General features: G+C 39.1%; 1 protein-coding gene across 1 annotated transcript in view; it reads left to right on the top strand.

The window, feature by feature from the left end:
- Positions 1 to 23,477, top strand: part of VWDE (von Willebrand factor D and EGF domains) — a gene marked incomplete at its 5' end in the record, with an annotated part of 239,537 nt that overhangs the window by 200,168 nt on the left and 15,892 nt on the right. Inside the window, one exon of the mRNA XM_083367117.1 lies at positions 12,480 to 12,577. Coding sequence (XP_083223243.1) covers positions 12,480 to 12,577 — 98 coding nt within the window. The remainder of the gene's footprint in view (positions 1 to 12,479; positions 12,578 to 23,477) is intronic.

The following is a 23,477-nucleotide window of genomic DNA, read 5'->3' as shown; positions in this document are numbered from 1 at the left end:
GAAATTCCACTCCAACTCTGCAGCCATCAAACGCATCCTGATAAGAACAGAACTGGCCCTAATCAGAAACGAACTCCACACAAAAAGATTCCTCCTGGACCGAATCAACAGAGACCTCCTCACACTTCACCTCAAACTCAGCAACAAGATCCACCCCACACTTTGGGACAAATTCAAACAAATCGCCGTCTGGAGAGCTGAAACAGAGACTGCCTACAAAACAGACACACACCCCAATAAACTCCGAAGACTAAAGGAACGCCAGAAACAAACCCCTCCTCTCCCACAGCAACACATGAAACAAACTGTGCACAACATCTCAGATAGGATTCTCACCAAAGCCGAAACCAACGTCCTGTCTAAAGGATTTAATTTTGCAGTCGCTCCCAAACACATTCCCACAGAAACCATTATATGCGGAGTCGAATCCAGCCTGACCAAAATCAACCCTGATGACGCCAACAAAATCAGACTCGAAGTTACCAACATCCTCTGCACCAGCAAACCACCCAAAAGCAACTTACCCAAAGAGGAACAGACAGCACTACTTAACCTAAAAAATGACACCAGCATAATCATTCTGCCAGCAGACAAAGGCAACGCCACGGTGGTAATGAACTCATCTGACTACCATACCAAATTATCCAACCTACTCCGAGACTCCACATACAAACTCCTCAAGACAGATCCCACCACCTACCTGGAAAAAACCACAAAATCAAAAATAAAAGCCACCCCCATCAGTGAAGAGATCCAGAAAACAATCATTCCCAGAGAAAAATCATCCAGATGTCCTAAGCTCTATGGTCTGCCCAAGATACACAAAGAAGGAACCACACTCAGACCCATAGTCAGCTCCATAGGCTCACCTCTACAAAATCTAGCCAAATTTCTTGCCAAACAACTACAGCCTTATGCAAATTCCATCACCTCGCACGTACAAAACTCATTCCAATTCATAGAGATCATAAGTAAACTAAACTTACAGCCCTGTGACCTACTTGTGAGCTTCGATGTTGTATCCCTCTTCACCCAAGTGCCAATCAAAGAAGCCTTGACAGCTATCCAAAATAAATACAACCCCCCAAAACACATCCTAGATCTGACCAACCACTGCCTATCCAACACATACTTCATCTACAATGGACAAAGATACAAACAAATGGAAGGAGCACCCATGGGATCACCCCTCTCACCTGTCATCGCAAACCTCTACATGGAACACTTTGAAACCCTCGCTCTAGAAAAATCCAACCACAAACCCAAACTCTGGCTCAGATACGTAGATGACACCTTCGTAATCTGGCCACATGGCAAAGAAAAACTGGATGACTTCCTCATACACCTCAATAGCCTACACCCCAAAATACAATTCACCATGGAAACAGAAGCTAACAATCAACTTCCCTTCCTTGATGTCTTAGTCTACAAGAAATCCAACGGCTCCCTAGGACACACTATCTACCATAAAAAAACACACACAAACCGCTATCTGAACGCACTCTCACACCACCACCCAGCACAGATCAACTCCGTAGCCAAGACACTCATCTCCAGAACAAAACACCTAGCTGACGAACAACACCTAAAAACCGAACTACACACTCTCACTAATGTACTAACAGCCAATGGATTCCAAAGAAACACGATTACCAACTTAATCCGAAGAGAGACACCCACAAAAACCCAAGACAGAGAACAAGAAAATGGCAAAGCCCTCCTCCCATACTTAAAAGGGACCACAGACAGAATCAGCAAGGTCCTCCAAAAACACAACATCAAAACAGCATTCTACACAGACAGAAAAATATCCACCATCCTAAGAAACCCCAAGGACATAATTGGGTTAGAAAACCAAGGAGTATACGAAATCCCATGCACCACCTGCCCCACCACATACATCGGACAGACCAACCGAAGAATAAGTGCACGCATTGAAGAGCACAAAAACTCACTCAGAAAGGGAGAACAAACTTCATCCCTGGTCCAACACTTTGAAGCCACGGGACATGAAATTGATTTTAAAAAAACCAAAACTATCGCCAAAATTGAACATTTTAACAACAGAATAATCAGAGAAGCCATTGAGATAGAAAAACGCCCCCACAGCATGAATACACGAGATGATACCTCTCGTCTACCAGCCATTTGGAAACCCGCCTTGATTGACAGACGAGTCCCAACCACCAAGAATGATACCAGACCCAAACTCATGATAACATCACATGACATCACCACCACACAACCATTCAAAAAGCAAATCCGAACCCACAACGATAAAGACACACAACCACAAAACAGAAACCTAACTACAGCTGCAACATCAGCCACTTTAAACCCCTCCAAACCACACAATAAGCAAACTGATACCCACTATAAAAACATGGCACCACCACAAACACGAAGCCGAACAAAAGCAGCACAACTCACCAGCTCAGTTCTGGAGCTGGCAGCTGAGACCAGCCCATCCACTCAGAACACCCCCCCACCCAATCAGAACACACCCACCATTCAAAACACACTCCCACCCAATCAGAACACACTTGGTCCCCTACCCAATCAGAGCACACCTCCACAGAACACACCCCCTCTGGCATTTTAAAAAAGAGGAACTAACAGCCACATGCTTCTCCCAGAAGAAGGAAGCTAAAGCCTGATGGTGACGGATGGGACTCCGTCGAAACATTGCGCCCACACCTTTAGTTCTACGCGGGGAAAAACCCGAAAAACCAAGGATCCACATACAGGCACCCGCGAAAACCTCAGAAAACAAATATATATATATATATATATATATATATATATATATATATATATATATATATATATATATATATATATATATATATATATATATGGATCTTTGGTCATTCAGGTTTTTTCCCGCGTAGAAATGAAGGTGTAGGCGCAATGTTTCGATGGAATCCCATCCGTCATCATCAGGCTGGTGGCTTCAGCTTCCTTCTTCTGGGAGAAGCATGTGGTACTGGCTGTTTGTTCCTCTTTTTTAAACTGCCAGAGGGGGTATGTTCTGTGGGTGGAGGTTTGCTCTGATTGGGTGGGGGATTAAGTGTGTTCTGATTGGGTGGGAGTGTGTTTTGAATGGTGGGTGTGTTCTGATTGGGTGGGGGTGTGTTTTGAGTGGATGGGCTGGTCTCAGCTGCCAGCCTTAGACCTGAACTGGTGAGTTGTGCTGCTTTTGTTCGGCTTCGTGTTTGTGGTGGTGCCATGTTTTTATAGTGGGTGTCAGTTTGCTTATTGTGTGGTTTGGAGGGGTTTAAAGTGGCTGATGTTGCAGCTGTAGTTAGGTTTCTGTTTTGTGGTTGTGCGTCATTATCATTGTGGGTTCGGATTTGTTTTTTGAATGGTTGTGTGGTGGTGATGTCATGTGATGTTATCATGAGTTTGGGTCTGGTATCATTCTTGGTGGTTGGGACTCGTCTGTCAATCAAGGCGGGTTTCCAAATGGCTGGTAGGCGAGAGGTATCATCTCGTTTGTTCATGCTGTGGGGGCGTTTTTCTATCTCAATGGCTTCTCTGATTATTCTGTTGCTAAAATGTTAGATTTTGGCGATAGTTTTGGTTTTTTAAAAAATCAATTTCATGTCCCGTGGCTTCAAAGTGTTGGACCAGGGATGAAGTTTGTTCTCTCTTTCTGAATGAGTTTTTGTGCTCTTCAATGTGTGCACTTATTCTTCTTTTGGTCTGTCCGATGTATGTGGTGGGGCAGGTGGTGCATGGGATTTCGTATACTCCTTGGTTTTCTAACCCAATTATGTCTTTGGGTTTTCTTAGGATGGTGGATATTTTTCTGTCTATGTAGAATGCTGTTTTGATGTTGTGTTTTTGGAGGACCTTGCTGATTCTGTCTGTGGTCCCTTTTAAGTATGGGAGGAGGGCTTTGCCATTTTCTTGTTCTCTGTCTTGGGTTTTTGTGGGTGTCTCTCTTCGGATTAGGTTGGTAATCGTGTTTCTTTGGAATCCATTGGCTGTTAGTACATTAGTGAGAGTGTGTAGTTCAGTTTTTAGGTGTTGTTCGTCAGCTAGGTGTTTTGTTCTGGAGATGAGTGTCTTGGCTACAGAGTTGATCTGTGCTGGGTGGTGGTGTGAGAGTGCATTCAAATAGCGGTTTGTGTGTGTTTTTGTATGGTAGATAGTGTGTCCTAGGGAGCCGTTGGATTTCTTGTAGACTAAGACATCAAGGAAGGGAAGTTGATTGATAGCTTCTGTTTCCATGGTGAATTGTATTTTGGGGTGTAGGCTATTGAGGTGTGTGAGGAAGTCATCCAGTTTTTCTTTGCCGTGTGGCCAGATTACGAAGGTGTCATCTACGTATCTGAGCCAGAGTTTGGGTTTGTGGTTGGATTTTTCTAGAGCGAGGGTTTCAAAGTGTTCCATGTAGAGGTTTGCGATGACAGGTGAGAGGGGTGATCCCATGGGTGCTCCTTCCATTTGTTTGTATCTTTGTCCATTGTAGATGAAGTATGTGTTGGATAGGCAGTGGTTGGTCAGATCTAGGATGTATTTTGGGGGGTTGTATTTATTTCGGATAGCTGTCAAGGCTTCTTTGATTGGCACTTGGGTGAAGAGGGATACGACATCAAAGCTCACAAGTAGGTCACAGGGCTGTAAGTTTAGTTTACTTATGATCTCTATGAATTGGAATGAGTTTTGTACGTGTGAGGTGATGGAATTTGCGTAAGGCTGTAGTTGTTTGGCAAGAAATTTGGCTAGATTTTGTAGAGGTGAGCCTATGGAGCTGACTATGGGTCTGAGTGGGGTTCCTTCTTTGTGTATCTTGGGCAGACCATAGAGCTTAGGACATCTGGATGATTTTTCTCTGGGAATGATTGTTTGCTGGATCTCTTCACTGATGGGGGTGGCTTTTATTTTGGATTTTGTGGTTTTTTTCCAAGTAGGTGCTGGGATCCCCCACCCAATCAGAACACACCCACCATTCAAAACACACTCCCACCCAATCAGAACACACTTAATCCCCCACCCAATCAAAGCACACCTCCACCCACAGAACACACCCCCTCTGGCAGTTTAAAAAAGAGGAACAAACAGCCAGTACCACATGCTTCTCCCAGAAGAAGGAAGCTGAAGCCACCAGCCTGATGATGACGGATGGGATTCCATCGAAACATTGCGCCTACACCTTCATTTCTACGCGGGAAAAAACCTGAATGACCAAAGATCCACATACAAACATCCCCCCGCGCGCGCACACACACACACACACACATACACACACACACACACACACACACACACACACACACACACACATATATAAAGAAATGATGACTTGCCTTCCCTTTCCAGTTCAGTGCAGAGAAGCCAAATAGATGCTTTAAGGTCAAAATATCTATTCGTGCAGAAGCAGAGCAGCTTTGTACAGGTTCCTTTCAACTATGAGGTGGACGGTGCAACAGTTTGCTCCTAGACACTCTAATGAAATCCAAGCAAACTCCATGCCACCTTCCACTCTGTCAAGCTGAAATGAAATCATGCTGTATGCTTGCCCAATTTCAGTTCCCCTTCCCTCAAAACCCTGTGTGCTACCTCATTGTTGCAAGGCAGCAGACACTGTCTGGAGAGATAAGTGAAGAATGCCTGGAATATATAATCCCAGCAGGATGATTCAAGGTGTGAAGGTCATCCCAGCTATTCTGCTAATGCAAACAGGCATCTATATTGCACAACAGTGATGTAGGACAATGCTGCAGGCACATCATTTTAATGACAATGGCAAAGGCATCATTTCACACTGAGCGGGAGATGGCAATAGTTACCCACTCCTGCAATTTACTGAAAGAAAAACTTTTATGGATAGAAAATGCAAAATTGTTGGCAATATAATGCTGGGTGATGGGCTGCTCAGGTTAAGTGAGGATATCCTGAGGATTTTTCAGAGTGATACATAATGAGGTTTATGATGTGGCTAGATTAAAGTTTAGTTGCTGACGATGTCAGGAAGCAGAAAAATCTGAAGTGGCAAAGATAGAATTAAGAGTGCGAACATGGAAAGCATGAACTTGGGAAAGCTCAACACAGTAAAAGATTACAGGTAGTCCTCGATTTATGACCACAATTTTTTTTGTTAAGTGAGACAGTTAAGTCAATTTTGCCCCATTTTCAACCTTCCTTGCCACAGTTGTTAAGTAAATTGCTGCAGTTGTTAAATTAGTAACATAGTTGTTAAGTGAATCTGGCTTCCCCTTTGATTTTGCTTGTCAGAAGGTCACAAAAAGATGATTTCATGAGCCTGGGACCATCATAAATATAAGCCAGTTGCCAAGCATCGTGTGACCATGGGGATGCAGCAATGGTTGTAAGTGTGAAAAGCGGTCATAAATCACTTTTTTTCAGTGCTCTTTTTCAGTGCTGTTGTAACTTTGAACCTCACTAAATGAATTGTTGTAAGTTGAGGACTATCTGTACATTTGATCAAGTTCATTGTGAAATCATCAGAACATGCAAACAAGATTTGCTGTTTCGGGTTAGAGATTGGAATGTCAAAATTAGAAATATCAAGGAGAAAAGTATAGTTGGATTTGATGGCCTAAGAAACCCAATTAAAGCAGGAAAACAACTAATCAAAAATAGCTGTTTTTTAAAGTGTTTTTTTAAAGGTTGTTTTACAAGTAAGCTCATTATTTTTGTTAAGGAAACTTAACAAAAATAATTTACTTGAGGGACTTGGTAAAAAAAACACTTTGGTTTATGGCATGAAATAAGTTCAGGTACAAATATTTATGAATGAAAATATAAACTTTTATGACTCATGATTGTAAGAAAATATGGAATCATGTAGGAAAGAAAGTCATTAAAAGTTTGAGTTGAGCCTAAAAAGGAATTTTTCTCAGATCTCTATCACACTTTTTTAGTATAAGCCATCAAAGGTGGCTCTAGTACCACACAGATTGGCAACCATTAATGCCTGACAGATCTATCATTCTCTATTCCAAAGTTCACACAAAGTTACATGTTTGATAAAGATACATCCAACAATTTGAAAAAGTTGTATACAAAGATAGAGAGGGGGGGAGAGAGAGGGAGAGAGAGAGAGAGAGAGATTAGATATAGATTAGACATAGATATATGTTGATATAGATATATATGAATATAAATTAACTTTAGTGGAATAATGAATTCCACTGACTCCATCCAGATGTAACCTGATTTGTGCATCATTGCAGTCCAGACATGCATTCTTATACAGTGATCACAGAATTTATAGGATCTAAATTTTTAGGGGGGAAAGCAATCCAGAAAACTGTCAGTAATATGGAAAGGAATAATTGTTCAACCAGCTGAAAGTGCAATTCTTTAATATACTTGAGCAAATTTTAAATAAAAGTCTTTTGCCAAAAAGAATTACTCAGGATACCACCAATTTCCTAGATCTTGACAGTTCCTTAAATGAGACAGCTACAGTTTCAGACAGAATAAGGGCACTTCAGCAAAAAGGATGGTTTATGGAACTTTAATATAGCAAGACAGCAAAGTGCAGGATTCACAATAGAAAAAAACCTTTGGAAAGTATTGGTTTCCATCAATGTCAATAGAGTTTAGCTGCAGCTAGTTTTACTGTGGTTCACATCCGTTTGTTGCCACTGTAGTTAGAAAGGTTCAGCTCAGTTTTGCCATCCTTGTCTACTCCACTGACTTCCATTTTTCACAAGAACAGAAATCTGACTATTTTAAAAAGAAATAGCTGCCATTGTTATTGTATTTATCCCATTTTAAGTTGTTTCAAATGTACCTCTATGCATTTCGTGCAACTGAAAAGGTCATTCTGAACCCTTAACTAACACATCTCAAATACTTGTATCCTTCTCATAGTAGCATTTATGACTCTAACCATTGTCTCAAGATAATAGGATGACAAGGAGAAGAAAACACGAAAAAAATAAGATAAAGCATTTCTGTTCACAAAAACTATTCTCTATAAACACACATACACAAAGTAGAATTGTTATTCATGTAGCCATCATTAATAACAGTGGACCCTTGACTAACACTCCAGGAGACTCCCATTGAAAGAGAACTATTTATCTTCTCACAGCTCTGTCAGATTCTTTATTAAGTTCTTTCCTAAGATGATTGTCTTTCTTAGCTTTGGCTTCTCTTGGAAATTTCTGCTCTGTTCTGACATCCAGTTTGCTGTCTTCTGTTTTGTTCTGGTTTTGGTGGGTTTTTTTTAGCAATTTTTTAGCAATAAGTTCATTCCACAGTTCTTTTGATTCTTTATCTGTGAGGTTCAAGATTTCAAATGATTCCTGAGGTTCTCCTTGAAAATAACAGGTATTGTATATGTCCCCTTCATGGATTACTGCCTTGTCATGGTGAAGGGGCTTGCGTAATTCAATGAAGCTATGCCGTGCAGGGCCACCCAAGATGGACAGGTCATATCAGAAAGTTCTGACAAAACGTGATCCACTGGAGAAGGAAATGGCAACCCATTCCAGTATCTTTGCCATGAAAACCCCATGGACAGTACCAAAAGGCAAAATGATATGATGCTGGAAGACGAGCCCCTCAGGTTGGAAGGTGTCCAATGTGCTACTGGGGAAGAGCAGAAGGCTAGTACTAGTAGTGCCAGAAAGAATGAAGCGACTGGGCCAAAGCCGAAAGGACGCTCAGCTGTGGATGTGTCTGGTGGTGAAAGGAAAGTCCGATGCTGTAAAGATTTTTTTTCCATAGGAACCTGGAATGTAAGATCCATAAATCAAGGAAAACTGGACGGTGGTCAAACAAGAGATGACAAGACTGAGCATTGACATCTTAGGAATCAGCAAACTAAAATGGACAAGAATGAGTGAATTTAATTCAGATGACCATCAGGTATACCACGCCGAGCAAGAATCCCTCAGAAGAAATGGAGTAGCCTTCATAGTCAATAAAAGAGTAGGAAAAGCAATACTGGGATACAATCCCCAAAATGACAGAATGATCTCAGTTCGAATCCAAGGTAAACCATTTAATATCACAGTAGTCCAAGTGTATGCCCCAACCACCAGTGCTTGAAGAGGATGAAATTGACCAGTTCTATGAAGCCCTACAGCAGCTTATAGAACTAACACCAAAAAACAATGTCCTTATCATCATGGGGGATTGGAATGCTAAAGTAGGAAGCCAAAAGATAACTGGAATAACAGGCAAGTTTGGCCTTGGAGTATAAAATGAAGCAGGGCACAGGCTGATAGAATTTTGTCAAGAGAATACGATGGTCATAGCCAGTGCTTTTTTTGTAAAAGAAAAAGGTGCCGGAACTCACACATGTCATACAACCCACCTTGCCTACCCTACAAGGTTCCATCCAAAAAAGGTGCCAGAACTCTGCTCTGAGCATTCTATGACAAAAAAAGCCCTGGTCATAGCAAACACTCTTTTCCAACAACCCAAGAGACGGCTCTACACATGGACATCACCAGACAGTCAACAAAGAAATCACACTGACTATGTGCTCTGCAGCCAAAGATGGAGAAGCTCTATACAGTCAGTAAAAACAAGACCAGGAGCTGACTGTGGCTCAGACCATGAGCTTTTAATTGCAAAATTTAAGCTTAAACTGAAGAAAGTATGGAAAAGCACTAGGCCACTCAGGTTTGAACTAAATCATATCCCTGACGAATATACAGTAAAGGTGACAAATAGATTTAAGGAATTAGATATGATAGACAGAGTGCCTGAAGAACTATGGACAGAGGTTTGCAACATTGTACAAGAGGTAACAACTTTGCAAATAGCTGAGGAAAGGAGGGAAGCGAAAGGCAAAGGAGAAAAAGAAAGATATACCCAGTTGAATGCAGAATTCCAGAGAATATCTAGAAGAGATAAGAATGCCTTCTTAAATGAACAATGCAAAGAAATAGAAGAAAACAATAGAATAGGGAGGACCAGAGATCTCTTCAAGAAACTTGGAGAGATGAAGGGAACATTCCATGCAAAATGGGCATGATAAAGGACCAAAAGGGCAGGGATCTAACAGAGGCAGAAGAGATTAAGAAGAGGTGGCAAAATTACACAGAAGAACTATACAAGAATGAGCTTAACATCCCTGATAACCACAATGAGGTGGTCACTGACCTCAAGCCAGACATTCTAGAATGTGAAGTGAAGTGGGCCTTAGGAAAGCTGAGCAACAACAAAGCTAGTAGAGGTGACAGTATTCCAGCTGAGCTATTCAAAATCTTAAAAGACGATGCAGTAAAAGTGCTACACTTAATTTGCCAGCAAATTTGGAAAACTCAACAGTGGCCACAGGATTGGAAAAGATCAGTTTACATTCCAATTCCAAAGAAAGGCAGTGCCAAAGAATGTTCAGACTATCGCACCATTGCACTCATTTCACACACTAGTAAAGTTATGCTTAAAGTCCTACAAGCTAAACTCCAGCAGTATGTGGATCAAGAACTACCAGAAGTACAGGCAGGATTTCAAAGAGACAGAAGAACTAGAGATCAAATTGCCAACATATGCTGGATCATGGAGAAAGCTTGGGAGTTCCAGAAAAAGATCTACTTCTGCTTCATTGACTATGCTAAAGCCTTTGTTTGTGTGGATCACAACAAACTGTGGCAAGTTCTTAAAGAGATGGGAGTACCAGACCATCTTATTTGTCTCTTGAGAAACCTATATGCAGGTCAAGAAGCAACAGTGAGAACTGGACACGGAACCACTGATTGGCTCAAAATTGGGAAAGGAGTCCAGCAAGACTGTATACTGTCACCCTGCCTGTTTAACTTATATGCAGTGTACATCATGAGAAAGGCAGGGCTAGATGAATCAAAAGTTGGAATTAAGATTGCCAGGAGAAATATAAACAATCTAAGATATGCAGATGATACCACTCTAATGGCAGAAAGTGAAGAAGAACTAAAGAGCCTCTTGTTGCAGGTGAAGAAGGAGAGTGCAAAAGTTGGCTTGAAACTTAACATTAAGAAAACCAAGATCATGGCATCCGGCCCTCTCAATTCCTGACAAATAGATGGGGAAGAAATGGAGGTAGTGACAGATTTTATTTTCCTGGGCTCCAAGATCACTGCAGATGGGGACTGTAGCCAAGAAATTTAAAGACACTTGCTCCTGGGGAGGAAAGCCATGGCAAATCTAGAAAGCACACTAAAAAGCAGAGACATCACCCTGCCAACAAAAGTGCGTAAAGTCAAGGCTATGGTCTTCCCAGTTGCAATGTATGGCTGTGAAAGTTGGATCATAAGAAAGGCTGAGCGCCAAAGAATTGAGGCCTTTGTACTATGGTGCTGGAGAAGACTCCTGCAAGTCCCTTGGACTGCAAGGCGATCGAACCAGTGAGTCCTAGAGGAGATCAACCCTGACTGCTCTTTAGAAGGCCAGATCCTGAAGTTGAAACTCAAATACTTTGGCTACCTAATGAGAAGGAAGGACTCACTGGAGAAGAGCCTAATGCTGGGAAAGGTTGAGGGCAAAAGAAGAAGGGGATGACAGAGAGTGAGGTGGCTGGATGGAGTCACTGAAGCAGTAGGCGTGAGCCTAAATGGACTCCAGAACATGGTAGAGGACAGGAAGGCCTGGAGGAATGTTGTCCATGGGGTCACGATGGGTCGTACACGATTTTGCAACTAACAACAACAACAAATTGTATATGTTCAAGATCATACCAGAGAAATTGACTGGTTTTCCTTCTTCCTTAGCTTAACCTGGAATTGCACATGAGCAATTCATAATTTGTTTCACAGTCAGCACGTCAGCTCTAATTGGGCTCTTCCCACCTCATTTTACCAATAATTAAATCAATTTGGTTTCGTTGTACTTCATCTGGTGATGTCCATATATGGAGGTGTTGTTTCAGTCATTTGAAGACAGTGTTAGCTATGAAGAAATTATTGGAGGAGCAGAAATTAATAAGTCCTTCACCTGATTCATTTTGGTTTCCTTATAAAATCCAACTATAGATCGATCTTCTTATGACCAAAACTGAACCTGAAAGTTCTGTTGCTAAGTAAGAGAGTTGTTAAGTGAATTTTGCCCCATTTTACAACCTTTAGAACCACTATTATTACTGTAAGTGAATCTTTGCATATTTCCAACTTTGGTATTCAAGTCTCCAGTCCTAAGCAGCACATCTTTCTTGCAGAGTCTTTCATTTCAAATTGAAGTTGATTATAAAACTTATCAGCCTACTCTTCTTCTGTATCAGTGGTTGGAACATAATCTAGAATGATTATCATATTAAAAGCATTGTCACAAAATCCAATGGATATTATTAAGAATACAAAGGTAAGAAATCATAGAATTATAAAAAGTCACATTGCTAAATACAGTTAACCTCAAAGACCTTACAGAAAAGGCACATTTGCACTTGCTTCTGGAAATATGTAAACATGAAGATGAGGGCTATAAGTGATTCAAAGGGAAATCAGGTTTAATGTTTTAATTTACATCTGTGGTGATTTTAGAAATAATAAAAATGTGTTGTTTTGTCACAGCTCTTTGTGAACCAAAATGCCTGTTTGGAGGCCGTTGCATCCAGCCAAATGTTTGTGCTTGTAGAAGTGGATATAGTGGATTTGACTGTGGAAAAAAGGTACGGTACCAATTAATAAAAGGGGAATACAATTAAATGGCAATGTAATTAAAACATTTCAGGCATGCATATAAAAAGAGTGTGACTTTTATTTATTTATTATTTATTTTTGTTTACTCTTACAATAACTTATGAAATCTTATTAACCGCTGGCTTCAGCATATATGGAACTGAGGCAGTAGGACAGAACCCATAGTTTACTATATTTAGATAATGTTAGATTAGACTCTTATAATGAGCTTTACATATTCACTATTCTGAAAATAGAGTCATCTTTCACCTAAAAAGTTTACTTATTGGTGTATTTCACGACAGTGACATTCTTCCCAGCAAATTCCCAGCTTCTACTTTGAAATTAACATACACACAAGAAGAAACAAGATTTATCGTAATTTCAGATTTCATAATAGTTATTTAAATTGGGCAGTTATAGTCAGAGAAAGTCATAAGAATCCTACAATTTCTAAAGTACTTTACTTGAATTTCTACTATAAAGCCCTTGGTTTCAATGAAATACACTAAAGACATTGGTTGTCTGTATGTATTTAAATAAAGGAGGTTTTTCAAATGGCATTTTGCTAGCTGACCTTTCCATTATATCAAAACCAAAATTATCATTTCTGTTTTCAGAACATCGCCTTCATTGTGAATGTGAGGCTGAGATCTGTAAGCTCACCAATAAATTAAATCTTTGTTGCACTTTGTAGGAAATACCAAATCACATGCTGAGCATCCATTTTCCTATCAGTGAGCAACTGCACAGTAAATAGAATTTGAAGATATGTTAGCAGGAGTTCCAGTATATGAGAAATGGCACACAGGGGGCTCACTGCATTCTCACTAACTCCTTTATCTTGTCATCAAGTAAAGTCAGTTTTAAAAAGAATACAGTCCACTCCTAGCCAACTATGGTTAGAGGGATCTCCAGCAAAACTGAGTTAAACTTCTTCGTATTTGATCCAAGTTTGAAATTTCAGACAAAGAATAAAACAACGTCATTATACTCAGTCCAAATTCTGAGATTAATCATTTGATATTTTTGAATGATTGATAATTCAATAGAGTTGTGTGTGTGTGTGTGTGTGTGTGTGTGTGTGTGTGTGTGTGTGTGTGAGAGAGAGAGAGAGAGAGAGAGAGAGAGAGAGAGAGAGAGAGAGAGAGAGAGAGAGAGACATTCTATCTGTCTGTCTGTCATCTATTTTATAAAATTTATAGGCCGCCCATCTTACCTCAAGGTAACTCTGGGCAGTTTACAATCATAAAAGATAAAAACCACATAAACTAAAAACATAAATAAGTTAATACAAAATCTAAACACTACGGGCCAATTAAAACACGGGAAGGGTGAGAGCAGATTGGAGGGGGGAGGGGGGATCTATTGTTAGTTGATCAGCTGCCTCTACCGTGATACTCCACCATTGGAGCCCTAAGCTAACTGGAAGTGCCAAGTCTTTAGGCTCTTACAGAGGGTCAGGAGGAATGGGGTCTACCTCATGACCTATAATACTACACATTTACATTAGATGTATGGCTGAGCCAATATTCTGTTTTTGCTAAATATTGGGGGTTTTTTCCTCAGCTTCTATATATGTTATTTATAATTTTGCTCTGTGTTTTTCCCCCCTTGTTTTTAAGCTTTATTTTTAAGTCTGAATTTGAGATGGGCAGCCTTACAAAATGAATAAATAAACAAATAAAAAAATAAACATTTTCTCTACAGTACTTTTGACTCCAACAGTAAAACAGAAAGGTTAAGTAGCTAATTTCATTGTTTAATATTCTAATGCTTCTAAATAGACATAAATCAATTTTCATAGTGTCCATAATGATCACTTCCATTGTATACGTACAGTGGAGAACATTTCCTTCTTTTTCCACCTTCATAAACTGTGTCATTTTTTTTCTAAACAACATATGCCTACACTGGGCATAAATCATGAACTGCACAGTTGGTTGAAGAGATAAAACAGAATATCAAAAAGAAAATAATTGAAGGTTGAGTTCTCATGAATGGTTAAGACATAAATTTCCCAATCAATCTGGCCATAAATTAAATAAAACAATCTGGATTATTGGAATGCATTGTATTTGTGTGATAAAACTGTTGAAAGTTTTTATACAAAATAAATATTAAAATGATCTGCCTTGGAAAGAGATGTCTTATTTAGAGATTTTTTTTCTCAACCGAGATCTCAAAATTCAGCTATAATTAATTGTCTATAGTTGTATTTACTCTTATATAAAAGTAAATCCTACTATATCTAGTAGAGTTAAGTTATCTGAGTAAACCTTTTTAATAACAAACTATTTATACATGCCTTTGATAGCAATTAACTAGTTAGCTACAGGTAACTAATTTCACTTTTGGGCTCTAGACATAAGCAGTCATGAGTAACTGCAGCTATGGGTTTTACTTTTCTAAAAAAATATATAAATGTTTTAAATCAAGATCCTTCAAAGGAGATTACTTTAGTTTTTATATTTTAATACATTTATCTTGCAAGTACTTCCTAATCTGATAGAAAAATGAAATAACACAATACTGGCTGAGAAGCATCTTTAATTTCTGGATGGTCTTTTAAAACAGTCCATCTCCTAGAGCTAGAAAGCAGAGCAAAAATTATCAATTGCTTTTGAATATTACTACTACTACTACTACTACTACTACTACCGTCCAGTGGTGGGATTCAGCCAGTTCGCACCACTTCAGCAGAACCAGTAGCTAATTTTTTGTTGCCCAGGCCCAGAATGGACTTCCAGAAGTGGCATCCACACAGAGAACCAGTTGTTCACATATTTGAATCCCACCACTGCTACTGGCATACATACTATCTAGGAATCAGGAGGCAAGTCTGTTCTAGAATTTCTTCTCCATCCTTGGTTATTCTTTGTTGTTGTGACTTCTTCAAGGGTTTCTTTAAATGTTCTAGTAAGAGTCAAGGCCTTTTAGCAGAGCAGAATTTTGATGACATGGGAAGTCTTTGGGTCAGGATGGTGGCTGCAGATATGGGAGGATTGCCTGGCAGTGAAACAGAAGAAATAGTCACCAGGCCTATTCTCAACTCATACCCAGTGCAGCCCCTTCTTTAGTTAAACTTTTTTATAAGACTGACAATTGTATGATGCATCTGTCCAAACTCCCTGCCCCACAAAGAGGAAGGGTATAATACAATGAATAACTTTGGACTCAGCAGCATTAAATGAAGGTCACCATGGGATAGTGAAGTGACTTTAAAATCCACAAGGGATCAGCAAGAATAACCTCTTACTATATATTAACATTGTAATCTATCTCACCATAGTAATGTCTATCTAAGTACAAATTACGGTAGAAATTTTCAGAGGAAGATATGAGTCACCAGAGCCCTACTGATTATTCTTTGTTCTTATTCTTACTGGAGACACTTCACTTGTTAATATTGAAATCAACAGGACTACTTATTTTTAAACATTTACAATTTTTATCTAATGCTAACAAAGGTTATCAGGCAAGATAATAAGATTATGTACTTCTCTGTCTCCATTGTTGTTGTTTTTCCATTCTTCCTCTTTTAAGATCTTCCCATTTATTAACATGTATGGCCTTAACCAGTAAATTCAGCTACATTGGGTAGGATACTGGATATAGCCTTAACTCCTTACTAAGACACTCACTCACAGAGTTGTTATGAATAAATAATGAAGACACAACACACACTACTGTTGCCTTGAGCTCCAGGACAAGAATATAAATCCAAGAAATAATAACCTCTATAAATAATCAGGCTCCTTCTAGTGTTGGAGCTATGATTTCCAGAGTTACCACCATGCATATGAAATCCTCAGATGTCTGGAGGGCACCAGGCGTGACAGATTGATAGTATATATGATGGGCAAACAGTTTAAGACAGTGATTTTTTAAACTGTTTCACCCAATTACCCCCTTTTCTGGACTCTAACAATGTCATTATCCCTAACCCCCACCACCACCCACCCACCCCAAAAAGTCCAGATTCATTTGTTTTGCACAAGCATCTCGGCAGCAGTAATCTTAATCTTGATACACAAACAATTACAAAATGCTCCATTGCTCCCTTGGTAATTACACACACACACACACACACACACACACACACACACACACATTAAGATCCACTAGTCTAAGAAAAAGCCATTTTTATTCATTATTTATCGGTTATCTTCCAGTGAAATATAACTTTATTGAAGTATATGACTTCATTGTACAATGGTTGGGTGATGGAGGTAAAGGTAAAGGTAAAGGTTCCCTCGCACATGCGTGCTAGTCGTTTCCAACTCTAGGGGCCGGTGCTCATCTCCGTTTCAGAGCTGAAGAGCCAGCGTTTGTCCGAGGACGTTTCCGTGGTCATATGGCCGGCATGACTAGATGCCAAAGGTGCACGGAATGCTGTTACCTTCCCACCGTAGTGGTCCCTATTTTTCTACTTGCATTTTTATGTGCTTTTGAACTGCTAGGTTGGCAGAAGCTGGGACGAGTAACAGGCACTCACTCTGCTACGTGACACTCGGGATTTGACCCACCAAACTGCCGACCTTCTGATCGACAAGCTCAGTGTCCTAACCCACTGAGCCACCATGTCCCTTTTTGGGTGATGGAACAGCCAATCAAATATTGGCAACACTCCTGCCAGATTATATTGTAGCAGGAAGAGGGACCTCAGGAAAAAGGATGTAGGAGGAACCAACAGGTTTGAGGGCGTCTCAGTCCAAGCCCAGGATTAGCTCCCCATTGGGGAAATGTGAATAGGAACAATGTTAGAGTAGGCTAGTACTTATGAGATATAAATCATTTGTAAAAATAAGTGAATCTGTTTAAAACCCCTTTTACTTAATAAAAGTCCATTTGTTCAGGTGATATCCAACTTTCTATGCTACCCTATATATCTTGTCTACATTCTTTTCAGTTAACTTAGATTTTTTTTAAAAAAAATCAACCCTCAGGCTCTCAAAACAAGGAAGATGTGTCTTTTCTAGAGACAACTTGTGCTTGCTTTGCTTTCCCCTGCTTTTATTTCCAATCAAAAAGGGGTCCAATAGAAGTGGAAACAATTGTAAAACACACAGCTGGTATGTCATTTCCCTGATGCATAAAAAGGAGTGTGAATACTTTTCAAAGCCACACAAGCAGATAGATATTGTTGCATTCACTTGCAGTCAGCCTTTTGACTGCACAATATAGACCTCCTGAGGAAGAAAGCAAACCAAGATCTATGCGCTTGTTTATATTGCTGAGTGATTGCCAATTCAATTTTTGACATTTTTAGTTTAATTTGTTTCTGAGTTTTGGTAAAAAGGGATTTCTAAATGTGTTCCTGGGGGATAATGAACTTTCTAGCACAGTAATCATTCTTTTATAGAAAGTCTATTGTGTTTTGAACATGTCTAGGTTGTTTGCAAGATGCAGATAATGTGCTTTGGAAATAAACATGAAGGCAAACGCCCTTGCTAGGTTGTAAAATCAAAGCTGTCAGACAGGGCAGGCTTCTTTACGAAAGAGAAAAAACTGCTAATAAACCAGCCAAGTACAAAAATGTTGGTTGTGTTTTTTTAGATGTTAATAAAATCATTAGCAAAAAAAAAGTCAGACGAAACTCTATAGAATAATCAAATACTTAACTGATTTACTCAATTTATTTAAATTTGACAGGTGCGATGGCTCAGCGGTTAAAGACTCTGAGCTTGTCAGTTGAAGAGCTGACATCCCAAATTTGGGACCCCAGCCCTGTGCGATGGGGCGAGCTCCCGTTACTTGCCTCAGCTCCTGCTCACCTCACAGTTCAAAAGCATGAAATGCAAAGAGATAAATAGGTACCACTTTGTTGGAAAGAAAGGAGGATCTGGACAAACTCGAACACTGGGCGCTATCTAACAAAATGAAATTCAATGGTGAAAAAAGTAAGGTTCTACATTTAGGCAGGAAAAATCAAATGCACAGGTATAGTATAGGTGGTACCTTGGTCAATAGTAGTAACTGTGAGAGGGATCTTGGAGTCGTAGTAGACAATCACTTCAATATGAGCCAGCAGTGTGCTGCAGCTGCCAAAAAAGCCAACACAGTGCTAGGCTGCATTAACAGAGGGATAGAATCAAGATCAAGTGAAGTACTAATACCACTTTACAATGCTTTGGTAAGGCCACACCTGGAATACTGCATCCAGTTTTGGTCATCACAATGCAAAAAAGATGTTGAGACTCTAGAAAGGGTACAGAGAAGAGCAACAAAGATGATTGGGGGACTGGAGGCTAAAACATATAGGGAACGGTTGCTGGAATTGGGTATGTGTAGTTTAACGAAGAGAAGGGTGAGGGGTGACATGATAGCAGTGTTCCAATATCTCAGGGGTTGCCACAAAGAAGAGGGAGTCAAGCTATTCTCCAAAGCCCCTGAAGGCAGGACAAGAAGCAACGGATGGAAACTAGTCAAGGAGAGAAGCAACCTAGAACTAAGGAGAAACTTCCTGACAGTTAGAACAATTAACCAGTGGAACAACCTGCCTCCAGAAGTGGTTAATGCTCCAACACTGGAGGTTTTTAAGAAGAGACTGGACAGCCATTTGTCTGAAATGGTATAGGGTTTCCTGCCTGAGCAGGGGGTTGGACTAGATGACCTCCAAGGTCCCTTCCAACTTTTTATTATTATTATTATTATTATTATTATTATTATTATTATTATTATTATTATTATTATTATTATTATAAATAGGGTTCTATCTTTCACCACATGCTCTTCACTGTGGTGTGACGTCATGCTGGCTACATGATGGCAGAAATGTCTTCAGACAACATTGGCTCCCTCAGCTAAGAAACGGAGATGAGCACCACCCCTTAGAGTCAGACATGACTGGATAGGGGAAACCATTACCTTTATTTATCATTTAAATATCCAAAATAGCTTGCTCTCTCATAAACCTCTCCTGGAAATTATTTTTTAAAGATTTCTGAAAGAAGCTTGCAAAAAATCCTTTTTTAGCTCTATGGTTGCCACTTCTTTGGCTTAGTAAAATTTCAATTTTGGCTAAATATATACTTTTGGATGTTTTTCACTATATTGTACAGTGCATTTTTAGTATACATCTGTGGAGATGCATATATAAATTTGTATAGCGCAAATATGACAAACCATAAAGATGGTGAGCTATCAAATCAAGCACTCATCTATCCAGATAGGCTAGCGTATCAGAGGTAATCTTAAAGAGCTTTCTTTATACTCATTTCTCAAAGAAAAAGAGAAAAAGAGTGGAGCTTTGGACATAAATGAAACCTCACTTGAGGTCCCATGTGCAGAATGGATCAGCCTGATCAGCCTAATCTCACAGAGAATCTGTGAATTAAGATTCACTGTGACTAAACACAATGACAAAGTCTTTTTCAATATAATGTTTCAATATTATCATTAGATTGTGACTATTATACCTGAGCATATCCTATTCATATCTTTTGTTGGCATTTTCAGTAACCTTATAAACTGATAGATCTAGATTTCTGTAGTTTTTTGCTGCTGGGATATATACATTAATTTAGATATACAAATAATCCTCATTTAACTACCAAAATAGGGATGAGCAACAATGAAACCACAACTATGTGTATGATCTTCAGCTGTCTTTTGCTTTAAAGACTTGTGAAAGTCATCAATGCAAGGATTGGTTTAAAAGTTACTTTTTCAAAATTGTCATTACTGTGAACAATTGCTAAATGAAGCAGCTGCTAAATGAGGATTGCCTCTAGTCCAAAATTGCTCACAATTCAAATTTAATATACTATTGAAAAAGCTTAAAAGATTATGTTTACAATATTGAACTACCAGCACTCCTCAGGCTAATGTATATACTGCAGTCTAAGCTGTAGAGTGCTACAGTCTTCTTCATTAGGAGTATGAACTTGAGCTGGTAGTTGAAAATAGGGTGGGACAAAACAATGGTCATGAGATAGAAAATGGAGGAGATAGAGCAGTCACGATGTAAGGACTACCTGTACAGTATTTAATAGAAATTTTCATTTAACCTATTGAGTAGGGTTTCAACTATAACCTATAACTATTGGCTATAACCATCCTCCAGCAAAACAAATGCTGGACATATTCACCTTTTTCCTTTTATGCCTTGGACCACTGTTAGGATCAGATTAGGAAGGAGAAGAAAGCAGCTATGTGAGGAAAGGGATAAAAAAGTCATTAAATATTAAAAATTCCTGTTATGGAATTTATTTATTTATTTATTTTTATTACATTTATATCCCGCCCTTCTCCGAAGACTCAGGGCGGCTTACAAGCTTAGCAGTAGCCTTCATTCTATGTATATGCCTGCTTATTAGGGCTTTCACACACACACACCCCAAGCGGCATTATTACAAAGTCAGCTTAATTGCCCCCAACAATCTGGGTCCTCATTTTACCTACCTTGGAAGGATGGAAGACTGAGTCAACCTTGAGCCTGGTGGGCCTCGAACCTGCACTAATTGCAGGCAGCTGGTGTTACTTAAGGAGGCATCAGCCCACTGCTCCACCAAGGCTCTTTGTTGGAACAAAGCTGCTGTGAATCCATCAGATTTGATGGTGCATAAATGTAATAATAGAATAAATAAAGTGGAACATCTTGTGACTAATCCCAAATTGGTAGGTACATGTTCCTGGTATAAATAAATTTCTACACAGGCAAAAGTCTGAAATAAGATATTCTTTGGAAGAAAAAAAAGAGAGAGAATGACAGGATATAAAAGACAGATCCTGTAAACATTACTTTACTCTGCAAAGATGCTATTGAACTGAAGATTGCATTGTTGTGACAAACCTATATCTTTATTTCCCTACATAGCATGTTAAGAATCATATATTAACCAAAATAAGAAAAGCATGCAGAGAACTGGCTTCTGAAATTTCTTCTGGCCCTTTAATAATAGAGCCATACTGGGTCACATGACTACCTCTCCCATTTTATTGCATGGGGTGTGTGGAGGAGGCCTGGATTTTTTTCCCCCCTCCAGAGCTCTTGTCCAATTCCAGGCCCTTTTCAAATCCAACCTTTCTTTGTGGCTTCTCCCACACACCAACGCTGACACCATACTGTCAAGATTTCAGAAATTTGCCCTGCTGTTGGACAGACAGATTAGTCTCATGCTCATAAATACATAATTTCTTTCCAACGTTACGTTGGGTTGGAAAAAATAAAATCAGGTGACAGTAGGTGCCTAGTTATAAGAACTGATGTAACTAAGTTGGCTCTTTCCCTGTTTAAGATGTACAGAAACATATTTATGGATTTAACTTCTAGGGTGGTGTTATTTATTTAACTTTTCCCCCTTTAAATCAATTTATATTGATAAAGTAGCTATTTAAAAATACATGAGAGCAGGCCACTGTAGCAAGGATCTGAAGTGCTTTGAATGCATGAAAATGATATTCAGATGTGTATCCATCATCCAACGAATCATATACGACTATATTCAGTGGTATTTATTGCTCTCATATATGATATCCCAATACTTTTGCAACTTTTAACAACAAATGAATTGGATATAGTTGCTGAGAGATCAGAAATGCTCTTGTCTTAGAAATGAATCAAACACAAACATTGCCATCCTATTTCTGGATTTCTACTAAATTGTTTCTTGTGTTCCTATAGATGTCCTCAACGTAAGTTACTTTCTATCATTTAATTTCCTGCTTATCAGCTAAACTGTCAGGATGTTGAATAACAAATCTGCATTGTATAAAAATGGGCAGAACACAGTTACTTTCTTATAAGCAAGACATGCTTTTCTATGTCATATGGAAAACAGCAATTGGTGACACCTCTGCTTTAGAGGGCAGCCAAAATATTTTAGCAATATAGGTATTTTATGCATTGGAAGAAAAATCATCCTTTGCTTGAGGATTTCTGATTAATACATGCATTAGAATCAGATATTTTGGACTGCCATGCAATTAGAGGTGAACGTTTGGGTGGCTTGATGAAATCTTAATTGGTTTTGGGCAGTGACAAAAGTTAAACTGAAAAAAGAATGTGGGGATAATTATGGCAACAATACATTCAACATTTAATGCTAAACTTGTTTGTTGGTGATAGTACACAAAACTATTTGCAATCTAGTCTTTTTAATGACTGAGTACTTATTTCTGTTTCACAGCTCTCCATTCCATGACAAAAACAACAGAACAGTGAAGATACACATTTTGAAACTATTGTGCAACCTTTTTTTGTTAAAAAAAAAGATTGGCTAAGAGTGTGCTACAAAGGACTGGTGAATTTCTCATGCTTCCTAATCCCTATCCCTACTTCTCACTCCTTCCAAGAACTAGGTTCTGTGGAGAAATTGCTAATTTCAGAGCAGAAACTTTAGCAAGTTGCTGGTGCCACCCTACATGATATTTCTCTTTTGCTGCCTGCCTCAATCTTCACTATTTGCTACATGTAGGTGCCAAATTCCAGGGTGACTTTGTTGGGTGCTGAAAATAACATTGTGTTGTTGGAGATGACAGTATTTCCCCATTGTATTCTTTGTTGTTTCTTCTGTTTATTCCACCAGGATAGACACCAAGAGAAATGAGAATTTCACTTCTTTTCCTTAATGTCACTTCTTTTCTATTACTTCTGTGCCATGTTTCTGTACACAGCTTTACTGATGTGCTACACAGTATTGACTGAAGTATATGTACCCTAACATTAGGTTTGCTGTTATATTTTTCATGTGTTTTATCATAGCAAAATATGGACTGGAAATAAAAAGAAAATGGATAAGAAAGAGCAAAATAAAGTGAAATGGATGCACAGCTTGCTGGACAATATTCAGAATCAAAATAATAAAGAGGAACATTTTTAATATCTTGGATGCCCTTCAACAAAACTCCAAAATATAAGAAAAATTAGAATAAAAAGAATTTCTG

Source organism: Vipera ursinii, assembly GCF_947247035.1.
Source record: "Vipera ursinii genome assembly, chromosome: 1".
Lineage (NCBI taxonomy): Eukaryota > Metazoa > Chordata > Lepidosauria > Squamata > Viperidae > Vipera > Vipera ursinii.
Note: the sequence above shows the minus strand (reverse complement) of the source record. Positions and strands in the feature narration are given on the sequence as shown.